The 13139-nt window shown below is 38.0% G+C and overlaps 1 protein-coding gene across 1 annotated transcript in view; it reads left to right on the top strand.

The window, feature by feature from the left end:
* LRCH3 (leucine-rich repeats and calponin homology (CH) domain containing 3) overlaps window positions 1–13139 on the top strand; it is a gene marked incomplete at its 5' end in the record, with an annotated part of 36611 nt that overhangs the window by 8274 nt on the left and 15198 nt on the right. The window contains 7 exons of the mRNA XM_010134715.1: window positions 672–792; window positions 3172–3320; window positions 5791–5867; window positions 9129–9180; window positions 9336–9476; window positions 10720–10767; window positions 11857–11910. Coding sequence (XP_010133017.1) covers window positions 672–792; window positions 3172–3320; window positions 5791–5867; window positions 9129–9180; window positions 9336–9476; window positions 10720–10767; window positions 11857–11910 — 642 coding nt within the window. The remainder of the gene's footprint in view (window positions 1–671; window positions 793–3171; window positions 3321–5790; window positions 5868–9128; window positions 9181–9335; window positions 9477–10719; window positions 10768–11856; window positions 11911–13139) is intronic.

Raw genomic sequence — 13139 nt, forward strand, 5'->3', positions numbered from 1 at the left:
TGAGAGAAATATATAAAAGTGCATGACAGATTAGTTTACTGGGACATAAAAGATGGGGAAAATGGGGTTTCTCATTTAAAAAAAAGCCTATAACTGTATATAGTATTACATCGCTGGTCAACTGCAGTTATTTGTGAGTAGTTGTTTCAATAAAATAAATATGAACATGAAAATTAAGCTTCAAAAATCAGATGGAAATTTGACCTTCTTTCTTTGCAGCTTGTTTCAAATGTTAAAATCTGTTTGCCATTTAGAAGCAGGAAAATGGGATCTCTTAGCAAGAAGACTGCCACTTTTCCCAGGAAGAAGGTCCCTTTTCCTTTTGGGACAAGGCAGTAGCCAAGATCTAAAGTGTTTCAGTGAGCTATACTTCATGTGCTTGCTTTCACTCCTAGCTTGGTTATTGAGAGGGTTCTAGGAATTTCCATCCTGGGATGTTTTCAGGCACTTGCAGATATTGCAAACAAATCTGTAGGCAAGCTGGTTTTTAAAGAAAGCTTAAATATATGTTTTCTAAAAGCAATACGCTATAACCGTATTTTGCTTTAAGTTAGTGTTTTGTAGGTGCAAAACAGGATAGTTGAAGTAAAAATACAAATCAAGAGATGGTAGCTTACCAGATGATGTTTCTGAAGGAGAGTGTTTCTAGACTTCATGTGTATTTTCTAAAGCCAACAGATGAGTTCTCGGATCTCCCTTTACGTGTGGCAGAGATCACTAAAGAACAGAGACTGCGAAGAGAAAGTCAGTATCAAGAAAACCGAGGGAGCACAGTTGTAACTAATGGTGGAGGTAAACAGTGATCTTTGCTAACAATATGTATTTGTCACCATTATTAAAGTTCTAGAATATTTGCTACAAATAGTGAGTTGTCTACAGAGGGGAAAAAAGAGAAAGCTCTGGATGGAATTATACAAAAACAGTTTTGTAAACAGTGTAAAAACAGTGTTGTATTAAGGTTGTTACAAGTCAAAATCAAATAGCACCAGAATGAGGATTATCTGGGAAACATTGTGTTAGCTTCTGCATTTGTGCTATGTTAGTCTCCAACTGCTTCAGACAGTATTTTGAATCTTGAGTGTTGGTTCATGGCATTTTGCTACATGAGCTCCTGGGGAAAGTTTACAGCAGTAGTAAATTGTCAGTGCTCTGTGCTGACTGCTGTCAGAACATGATGAGCAATTTTGTGGTGAAATTTCGTATTACCAAGTATCAAAAGGGCCTCTTTGAGCAGTCTTGGGTTTTAATTCAAACAAGCCAGCTAGGAGAGACTGGTATTTGGGGGTTGCCCAAATACTTTTTTGTGCCTTCTCAATTGGTTGTCCTGCAGTCTTCCAGGAGCACCCTCATATTTGTTCAGGAGGTGATAGCACTTTCATTGTTTCTTAATCTTTGCAGTCCTTCTCCGTTTTAATTTCCAATAATCTGCTGCTACTAACTGTCTCCTTGTTAATGTGTCCCAATTTTAGCATTCCTCCAGGTTTGTTTCTTTTCAATCATTCCCTCTTCTCCATTTTTCTGCACTAATTACTGGATCTCATCCCCATATACTTTGTTTAATTTTTTTCTTTCTCATCTGTTTTCCATTTCCCATAATGGCTACAATTCATATTCCCTATCTGAGTGTCATTCTTCCCAGCTACTTACAGTCTTCCACGCCCAACTCCCACTTTTTCTTCTCTCTTCCCTCCTTCTCCCCCTTTTCATCTTTTGCTATTTCTTTTCTTGCTCTTATTCTTCTCTGCCACAGAATTTTTTTCTCTGCCACAGAATTTTTTTCTCTGCCACCTTCTAGAAATATGTGAAACTTCTTGGTTAATTCGCATTCTTTTACACATCAGTGGACAAAAAATTCAGTTCAAGCAGTTAAGTTCTGACAGAGTAAGACTAACTTTACTTTGTTCTTTGGGTTTGTACACCAGGGATTTCAAAATGCCTTATTAGTATTTTAAGTTGGTCAGTTCATGAGTAGGAGTATCTGAGAGGGGCACAAGCCATGGCACGTGGCTGTCAGTGATCCAGGAGATCCTTTCAAATTTTGTGTTCCAAACAAAGATACTAATGTCTCTTGCCCTTTACAGTATTATTATTTAAGTTTATAACTAAGGCTGGAAAGAAGGGGGCTTTTTGGTTTGGTTTGTTGGGATTTTTTTAAAGATTTGAAACTGAGATGAAGATTGAATGGAGCCAAACTATGTAGGAAAGCTGTTTTGGATGGTTGTAGTAGCAGTGGAGGTGGCTTTGGCAGTAACAGTTGCTAGATTGTGTGGTGAGGCAGAGAGAGGTCTGTTGTAGACAAGCAGGAAAGGGACGGGGGAGTAGAGGAAGAATGTGTGCAAGAGTCTGGAGCAAGTTTGGGGAGAGTTTTAAGAAAGCACTGGTCCTCAGAAAGAGAACTTATGCTTGCCCTTGCATCCCCAGCACAGTGTTTTTCACCACAGTAGTTTGCTCAAAGTCATGACTCTCAGAATCCCTGGGCAGAATGTGTACAAGCAGTGACTAGTGAAAAAATTGCCCTACATAATGTGGCCCACGCAAGGGAAAATCAATACTAGCCAAACTATGCTGTTTCTTTCCCTCATTTCAGTGGTTCCTAATTTCTTTTTTCATTCCCCTTTTAAAAGTAAAATTGCAGATGTCTTTATATCGTTTTAGAGGGATTTTGGTGCTTTCTGTACTGTCCTTTGTTATTTCCACATACACTTTTAATATTTATTGTGTTTGCATCTAGATAGCTTAAACATGCTGCCCACTGTTTTGTTGTTATGCTAATAAAAACAGTAGAAGTATCTGTCACATAGTTCTAATTTTTCTGAATTAGAACCAAGATAAATGATTCAAAATTTATGCAAATCATTGTACAGTCTTAGTGTTAGCTGACAGATTGTGATCGTTTTTACTGTAAGAATCTAGAGCCAGCAGTATAAAAGTACGTGCTTGATACATGTTTCTCATTGCTTTTCAAAAAGCATGAATTTTATCATTATTTCAAAATCTGATGTTTAACAAATGTTAGTGGGCCTGGCAAAATCCAAGAGCCTTTAGGCTGAGCTTTCCCAAGTGGAAGAAAAACAGTAGGGCCTTAGTTCCTGACATTGCTTTTTTGTTGGGTGTTTTCCTCTCGTGTTGGTTATCTAATTATGGGTGTTTTGTCTGCGTATGTATGTCAAGTGGAACATGACCTCGATCAGATCGACTATATTGATAGCTGTGCCACGGAAGAGGAGGAGGAAGAGGTGAGGCAACCCAAGAGCATGGACTCAGACAGCCTCAGCTCGCAATTCGTGGCATATATTGACCAGCGGCGAATCTCTAACGAGGTGGTGCTTTTACTTAAATTAAATTCATACGCCCCAGGAAAGCCTTTCTGATGGTGCTAATGCTTCTTGTCCTCAGAGATTTTCCTTTTCTTTCTTTTTTTTAATTAAAAAAAAAAAAGATTGATCTGGAGGAAAAGCACAGTGTTGTGCTTTGTGGAGAGTCATAGCTGGAGTGTTAAGCTGTTCCCAAGTGCCCTTTGGGATATGTGAAATCAGTCTAAAGCAGCCGCACTGTTTTTCTGTCGTTCTTCTGTCTGGGCTTCTTGCAAGTTTGTGCTTTAGGTATATGTGAAGTAAATGTTTTTCCAAAGGAGTGCTGCTGTCTTCAAAAAACATGGAAGCTGATGCTTCTAATTGGTGATAATGTTTAGTTTTTATTTGGTAATACTGAATGTATATTGGCTTTCTCAAAAGAAAAATGTTGATTGTTGTCAGTGTAAAGATTTAGTACAGGAATTTTGCAGCTCCATTAATTTGTCTGTTCATGTTAATTCTAAGTTATTTGCCAGTAAACACAATGTCTTGAGCGTCCATTTTAAATTTAGACTAAGTTAAGCATTCAGATTTTTCAGAATGCCTACTCTTTGCAGAGAACAATTTCTCTCTCTTACTGTTGAGCAAGGCTCTGAACCCACAGGAAGAGATGTGCATACATATATAGTCACCTTTCTGAACAAAACCCACCATCTGTAGTTTCAGATAAACCTGGCATGAAACTAGTTTTGGTCAGTTAAAGTATACAGTTGAATGAACAGTAAGTAAAATTATTGCTGGGCACGTTAGAAAATTCTCTGAACAGCTTTTTACAAATGTCTAGAAATAGGTGTGAGTAACTGTGGACATTGCCCTGCTTTCTCTTGCAGGAAAAAAAAAATAATAAGAAAAAAATTACGGGGGCACACTGAGCTTATACTGTCCTAGTATTAGCTGCTGTTATTGATTCCTTGCTGTATCCAAGCGATGTTCTGGCACAGACAAGGGCAATGATTCCAGTAAAGCGACTGTCATTTTTCTTCAGCTCGTGTCGTTTCATAGCTTTCTAGCTCTGCAAGAATCAGTGCACACTTTAATAAAAATCACCAGAATTGCTTTGAAATTGTGTGATTTGCCAAAACTGGAAGGTGCCTTTGTTCCCGGTGTGGCAGCCACTGCTGTGAACACGTGAAGAACACTGTTCCCTGTTAAGTCCGTTGGATGGTATGCTCTTGGAGAGCGTCCTCAGAAACTGAACCTATAGGAACAGATTTTTTCAGCCGCATAACGTTTTCTTCGCTGTTCTGTCAGTCCTCGTTAATACCTATGCATGCAGTTACACAGTTCAGTGGCTCACTGTACATACTACATGAAAACCTGCCTGAGAAAATCTCCATGATTGATAGGCTTAAACGGCACCTATTATCCTTTCAAAGTTTTGTGTTTCAAAGCAGGAAGGTATTTGGTCTTCATAGAAGGAAAAAGAAATCGTGGATCTTTAGCATTGGTGTAGGAGCCTGGTTCTTATTTTGTCCACTTCATATTAGTGTTTACTGTGTTTAAAATCAGTGACACAGATACCTGAGAGGTGCCTTGATTTTGCAGATCTCATAAGTTCAATATCAAATCACAATAGCTGATGCCATGTGAAGCATAGACACAAGAGGAAAACTCAGAAAAGGGGACTATTGCCAATACAAACCGAGGACTGTTTGCTCTAGACAGTAAAAAGACATGAATCCACATCAAAAGAGCTATTCGTAGGGATAAAATTTAAAAATAAATAAATAAACCTGTTGCTTTTAAGTGAAGCAGCAGTTTGTCTAAAGACAATTCAAAATACTCTGCTGCTTAGGAAGGCTGACTGTATGCAATATAGCAACATGCATGCCGGCCTGAGTGAAAATGAGCAACTTAATCTTAAAAGGTTGCTGTTTGCCTACATTAATGAGTGTTGGTAAAAGTTTTGAAACAATGCCAAGGGCAGTATGTCTCTGTTCCAAACGGGATAAATTGTTCCATAGCTCAAATTAAGCTTGGTTTGCTTTCTTAGTACCTCTGTGACCCATCTTTAGGACGTCATAAAAGACCATCAGCTCTTGTGTCCTATATTTCTGAGAATCCAGACTGCATTGCCATACGCTTGTATATACATTCTTCAGAGCTTAACGCCGCATTTCTTTTAAGTGACATTAATGATTTTCTACCTACCTGTACTTCTCTGCGTGATTCCTCATAGTGGAGGGTTTTAAACTCTTCACTTTATCAGTAGGGGAATATTTAGTTTTAAAACTAAAGTTTATTTAAATTGGAGGGGAAAATAAAAGCGAGCTTGCCTAGTTGGAAATGAACATCTCCAAATTGTGTTTCGTGGTGTTCTCTCAGGTATTTTGAATAGCTGTAGTTACAAATGCTGCTCTGCAAAGAGTTCTTTGACGCTAATGTACGGCTTTCTGAAGGAGATGATAACTTTAGTCTTCTGTGTTATTTTGCTTAGGGATCACCAGTAAAGCCTGTCTCCATCAGAGAATTTCAGAAATCAGAGGATACAAGACGATACTTACATCAGAACAGGTAAGAAAACGTGGCAACAGTAATTTTATCCAGTGTCGTGAGGAATACAGAGCTCCTATTTACTGAATGAGTTTAGAAAGTGATGGTTTCTGTTGCTTCACAAGAAATGTGCATGGCACTTTATTTATAAATTATTGCTCCAGATTAGGAATTTGTGTTCTAATAATGGCAATAACCAAAAGGCACAGCCGTTCTAGGCCAATGCTCAGCTTTTATTCAGTTGGTTAAAGAAATCTGCCAAATTAGAGTGTATACTTTAAACTGATTTAATATCTGCTTATCATTATTTAATTTGTGCTTTAATTAAATAGCTGACTTCAGCTCTATTACGTAAAAGTCAGAAGGGATAAATGTACTGCAGTTTAGGGAAGGCATAAAGATAGTTACTGAGGAGTATCTAATGTGCTGTGAGGTCACATTCTTGTTTGGCTCTTGGTAGCTATAGTACTGTGGAGTTTAGTTTAATTTAAAATGTGGTTTTCTGTGCCGTAATCATGACGTTACATCAGAGATGATGGGATAGAATGGGAGTTAATGCTGAAAACAGGTTGTAGAGTTCAATGAAGCAGACATTTTGAACCTTTGTCCAGCATCTGTAATGATTACTTGACTCCTTGGAGGGAATGCTTACTTGTAAAATATGAGTCAGAGCTGGACAGAATAGAAATGAGGTGGATAGCTTTGAGAAAAGACTTTTGGTGTCTAGTTAATAGAACAGAAGATACAAACAGGAGCAAATGTTTAGCTTCTTACTAATGGAAGTAAAACCAAAATTGGTAGAACCTTTAATATGCCATTGAAGCATTTCAGTATTCTGTGGAATAAAAGTGAATGTGCAAGGACTGAGCAGAAAACCAGCTCACTTGTACTAGGAATGTTTAAAAAAAAAAAAAAGACAACTGCTAGCTGTAAGCGTGTTATTGCTTACACTGTCAGTAGAAATTAATATTTGATGGCATTCTAAAATGGCATTGAAAGAGAAAATGAAATTAAAAATGGTGTCTAAGTTTTTCCAGAGTTATGGCAATGTTTTAATAGGCATTTTGAAACGTGCAGTAAATGAGTAGATCCAGTAGCTGTACAGAGGAGAGTAATTCCTTCAGCACGGCTTTCATATCCTATAGTGTCTACAGGTAAGGCATAAAATAATACAGTCTGATGTGCGCTCCCCAAATAAAGCGAGTGTTCTTGGTTTGAAAGACTGACGTTTGTTTGGTTTTCTGTTTGAACATTTGTGGTCAGCAAGGAAGTAATTAGGCTTCCCAAAGGCTGGATTCCATGACATAACTGAAGGGAGTAAGAGAAGGCTCATTAGCCAGGGAGAGCTGCTGTTTACACAGACAGATTTTAATGATAAAGGAAATTGAGGTTCACTAGGGTATCCAGTGTTGTAACTTGAGGATGGCAGCAGATCTTCATAATAGTTAATCAACGGTCAATGTGGATTGTAACTTATTCATATTGTGCTGCAGCAGAGTGAAATTCTTAAAGAGGCAGTAAAAACAGGTCATGTTGTTATTGCCTTCAAAACTGTGTTAGAACAGCCATATGACAGTGAGTAATTTTTTATATTTTAAGCTTGTATTAGTCAAATATTGCATCTGTGGCAACCACCAGCTGTATGCTGCTTCCACAGTAATTCTGTGCAAATGCCTTGGCAGGCAGCTTGCTTTTCTCTTTTTTGGTTTTTTGGTTTTTTTTTCCTTGAGCGTGTTGGAGCCATTAAAACTCTTAGAGCTGGATATTCTGCAGACTTCGTCTCAAGAGTAAGTACTTATATTAGTTGATTCAATTCAGTAAATAGTTTGTGCCTCTGGACAGTCTGTGATGCATTCCTGATGCAGCAGAGCTGTGTATACTCTGGGCTGAATACGCTTCCTGGCACTCAGAGGAACTGTCCGTTTGGAACAGTAACGGATTTGTCATGTGCATCAGTGCTCATTTCAGTAACGGGGAGACCTACAGCCTATGGGTCTTCCACATCTCTTAAGCGTCTCCATGCAAATAGGTAATAAGTTTACAACCAAGCAGCAGGATGGACGTTTTTTAGAAATGTATTGCTAAGTGCATCTCTATTCCATAGCTGCCCCAGGAGGGAAGGTTGCAGGGTCTAGGCTGTCAGCAGCAAGCTACTGGATTTCCGTCAGCTTTCTTTCTAGGAAGCAACATGACAGGGAACGTGCTCTAGACTGTGGACCTTGGGAATTGCCTCAGTGCTAGCAGCTGCCTTTGAGGAAAAAACTGACTGCAACGTTTCTCTTCTATTGCTGATGTGGTGGATAAGAGACACACCAGTTATTGTTTACCTTGTGTCTTTGACGGCTTGTATCACTTACAGTTAGGAAGTCATCGCTTGATTGCTCAAGTGAGCAGATTTGTTCTGAAAATATCAGAGGGTGCTAATGTTTAAAAATAATTCTGGTATTTCCCAAGCAGAATAAGGCCTACAATAATCAGAACATAGTCTTGAAAGAGAGATTCCATCTTTGTATATTAGGAAATCAATGTAAAGTAAGCAAGTTACATTTAATTAATTATGAACTGCAGCAGTTGCAATCTCAGTATCACAACATGGTTTCTTTAGTCATCCTAAATTTCACCATTGCGATTATCTGAAGCTAATTGTCTAGGTAATTACTATTAGGAAGAACAACTGTAATCTAGAGAAGAATTCATCTGACAGTAATTTATATGCATCAGTGGCCAATCCCCCTTCCACCTGGTGTTTATCTGCAGGGATTCTGATGAATTACGAAGACCTGAAACTCTAAATTTGATGCAGGACAGAGAGCATCACCAAGTACTAAGGAGTTATGTGGACAGGACAGAGAGGTAGGGAGAGGAAACATACAGTTTCTACTGATTAATTTTATTTTTTTCGCCCCACTCCCCAAAAAAATTAACCACGGTATCCAGTTGTTCCTCTAAGGATCATGTGAAAATCGTCTGGATTGGTTACTTAACCAACTCTTAGAGAATGGGTGTAAAGTACTGAGTATCTCAATGTAATAGGCCAAACCTACAATCTCGTTGGTACATCTTGAGCTGTAGAAAAATCTTGTCGCAATTTAGAATACATAGAAATGACTGCACAAAATCTGTCATGCACAATGAGTTAAATCATTATTGCAGCAGTTGGTTTAACAGCTTTGCTTACTAAATATTCCTCTTCTGATCTGATGAGATACTGGACAACTCGTGTGAAAATGTGTTTATATTTAAGATAAAAAGTGTACTTACTCCCTGTTTTTCATTTGTCAGGCCCCCCGCTGATTCACCTTATTTTCTCTCTCTATCAAGTCACCACAGTCAGGTAACACATTGAACTCTACTAATTGATTCTTTTGGATGAGTTTGACTTAAAACCAAACTGATGTTAGGCATAAGACATGGACTGTTTCTCCATAACCCATCTGTTTGACCCTGTGTAGCTCTGTTTTTACAGCCTGGTGCCCTGTTCCGTTCCAGGTGCCTACCCCAGATTCTGAGCTGCACCGCAGGCACATAGAGCGTACCCGTCGGGAGGCCCAGCTGGCAGCGCTGCAGTACGAGGAAGAGAGGATGAGGACGAAACAGATTCAGAGAGAAGCTGTGCTTGACTTTGTTAAGGTACCTCCTTTTAATACCTACTTGATACTTTATCTTTTCTGAATCCCATAATGAGAATTAATTCCCAAGATCATTAATACTTGTATGTTACGCTGTTGGGCATGCAGGGCACTTCTTGTAAAGAAAATGGAGATACAGCATTGAAGGCCATTCCGTGTTGGTGCTGGAGCTTAACATAGACAAAAGTAGAATTGGGGAAGAAGACAGCGAAGATTTAATCAAAGATATGATTGCGGCAAATAATTTTGGGTTTGCATAGTTCACCTCATTCTCTCAGTTTTCCATTTGCATCGATCTGACAGGCCTGGTGTAAGAGAAGAGGGGTCTTATTCAGGAAGGCATAGGGGCCATTTAATTTTGAAGACAAATTTGGCAGAGAAGAAAGCAGTCATACACACAAGAAGATAATGTTGCCTGATTTATTTATGATGCATCAATTAAGTTACATCCAGGTGAAACATGGGTGCAAATTTGTGGTACATCAGACAGTCCCCGTGGACACTGTGTCTTCGCTTTCTTTCATTGCAGTCAGTACGAAGGAGTCTGTTGCTTAGCATGCAAACTTGTTTATATGCTAATTGACATAAATTTATTTTACTGTTTACTGGTCTGGTGAACTCCCCAGTCTTGCCATCACAAATTTAAGAAATGTTACTGTTAATATTTTGGGCTTAGGGTGGTTTGCAGAGAGGAAAAGAACATTTTATTGCATTTATGTAATGTATAAAGTGAGTTTAGAAGAAGGTTTTTAGCTGCCTGAAACGGGGCTTTTCATTAGCACCAACTAATCTTGGGCACCGGGCAGTAGAAAAGCTGCTTTTATTTTATTCAGCTCAGTCTTTCAGTTAAAGACTTTAGATATTTAGGATGCGTTTTGTTCCTTGATGAGCCTTTTGGGGTTTAGTTGTGTGGGGTTTTCTTCTGTTGCCTTTGTTATTCATGAGCACTTTATTCTCAGCAGTTAAATGCCTCCCTTGGGTTATATTTTGGGGTTATTATGCATCTTTAATACGAAAAAACAATTTGGGATTTTTGTATGGAATAAAGGCTGGGTTTTTTGCGAATAATATTAGTGAAGTTTCAGCTCGTTGGAAACTTGCAATTTCCCTAGTGCATATTTTATTTAAAAACTAAGACTTCTTGTGTCTTAAAACACTTCTAAATTATGCTGGTTTGTTCTGAGCTTTTGTTTCTCTGTCACATTTTTTTAAAATGGTCTTTCATTTTTCCTTTTTCTCTATAGCAAAAAGCATCCTTAAGTCCTCAGAAGCAAAGTCCTCTGGATAGTGAGGTAAGAGACCAATAAGAGTATTACTAGAGATGTCAGCCCCTGAATGTGTTTCTGCCTCCTGATTGTGGAGAACTCTTCAGGACTGGGCTATAGTGTAGTTTTTTCACGCTTATTATTAAGCCTTGGGTTGGGTTGGTTTTTTGCTGATGAGATCAGTCTAATATTTCCTTCTGTTTGTGTAGATTGCCTGTCCGAGTGTGGTGTTTTGTTGTTTCTTGTATGTTTTCTATGTTCTGTACAGAAAAGACATTTCATACTGCATTTTAAGATGCTCCTTGCAAGCACTGCAGTTTGTTTTTGAACAGGAGTGTTCAGACAAGTTATTCTATCATAGTCATCATTAATTAGTTTTCTCCCAGATTCCTATTATTACATCACCAGTTAATCCAGAAAGATTAAGCATTACAATTTTGGTGGCTATCTGAAAAAGAAATAAATAATTTTAGAAAATTATTCTAGTGTAGCTTTATAATCAAAAGCAGTAAGTCAGGATGGAACAAAAATTAAATAAGGCTCAGTCTTCTAAGCTGAGCTGAGCCAATGACATCTGTCCACTCTCTGCATCAGATTTCTACATAGTAATAGCTCTTCCACTGCTTGCCATTCCCACTTCCCTCCAGGGGAAGATAATTCACTTGGCAGTGTTAATCAGATCAAAACTTTTAGTAAGATAGTGAATATAAATAGTTCTTCAGCAGCATTTTCCAGCTAACTCTTTTTTGTTAGAAAATTACCAAACCATGGGGTAATTGAAATAGCTTTTGCTCCTTTTCCTTCTTAATGTTCTTCTGTTCTTAATTTATTCTTTTAAAGGGTCCTTTGTCCTACCACAGTAACAACTGTGAATACATAGTTGTCTGTATTTGCTTGAGACAACACAGCAAGCAGAATAATGGATTCCTTAAGTAAATAGGAATACACTATAATTCATGGGTCATGTGGCTATATATTCCTCCAGAGGGGCATATTCTTCATGGATTTTTTAAAAAAAGCCTCTCATTGCTATAAACAAGCAGTTCATGTTCCAAAATGTCTGTCTGTTCACGTACCGTGTGTTTCTGACATTACTCCATCTCTCCCACCTCCCAGTGTCCCTTTCCATCCAGAAGGTCTCAGCATACTGATGATAGTGCCTTGTTAGTGGTAAGATCCTGCACGCAATGGCCGTTTTATGTGGCAGATTCTAGAGCATAGAAGTAACAACATGTTATGATCGTCCCAGATTAGACCAACTATTTCAGAGCTAATCTAAATAGCATAAAACATGACTATCCCCTTTGAAAAGTAGCTTAGCCGTGAGCTTTAATTTTATGAATATGTTGATACTTGTACTGTCAGCCTTTTTTTAAATTATAGAGAAGTTTTTCCACAAAATAATGAAAACTTGTCTTTTGCTGAGAGCAGGAGACAATCACTGATAATAAAGAACAGCTTCTAAAATTAAAAAGTCACCTCTAGTTGTTCTGGTTTGATTTCTTCTGTTTAGCTTGCTTCCTAATTGATGTGCCCTTCAGTGAAATACTTAGTGTGCTTGTAACCCTATCATAGCACGGGGAAAGAATGCTCTATAGATGAATGCTACAAACAGTGAAATATTCATCATACCTTTTTATTATCGATAAAGATGTCTTAAAAATAATGTATTTTGAACAATTATCAAAAATAAAAACGTTTTTGTACTTAATTCATGTTTTATGCTATTTCTTCCTTTATGGCATCATAGCAATGTAGCATAATTAAAGAATATAATCAATGCCATAATCCATGTCTAGAAAAGAAAAATACACCTGATTTGCCTGCTGATGCATGACTGCATGCCTGGGGTTTATTTTCTTCATTCATGTGCTTCCATTATCTGCCTTAATTTCTTCAGGCAGTGCCCTTAGTTAGAATCTCTCTCTCCAGAACATGTTGGTCATGATATTTACTGTGCCTTCATTCAGCAGCCCTTTTGGTTTTCCTGGTTTCACATGTTTAGCACTATGTGGGAGAGAAGGAAAGCTTATCGTATTAGAGACAGATTTGGTGATCGTGCATGTGCCTGTTTAGAGAAATCACAGTCCATGATAGTATAAAAATGTGCTTTCATATTTAGATGATAAGAAACAGGAAGATAGTACTGGCTTGGCTTTAATGTTGATACTCTGTTGTCAATTAATTCATCTTTGGCATGTATTTTAAAGGACCCCATTTCTATTTGATTGTGTAATCCCATGGCTTTTGTTGTAAATGAACATATAAAATTTTATGTTACATGACTTGGAATATTTAGAAGTTATTTTGGAGCTGACTTCCATCGCTGTTTGTTTCCTTCGTGTCTTTAACAAAGTTACATCCTTGCACCTGACAAAAAAGTGGCCATACTGGTAGGG

Source organism: Buceros rhinoceros, unplaced genomic scaffold, assembly GCF_000710305.1.
Source record: "Buceros rhinoceros silvestris isolate BGI_N320 unplaced genomic scaffold, ASM71030v1 scaffold18684, whole genome shotgun sequence".
Lineage (NCBI taxonomy): Eukaryota > Metazoa > Chordata > Aves > Bucerotiformes > Bucerotidae > Buceros > Buceros rhinoceros.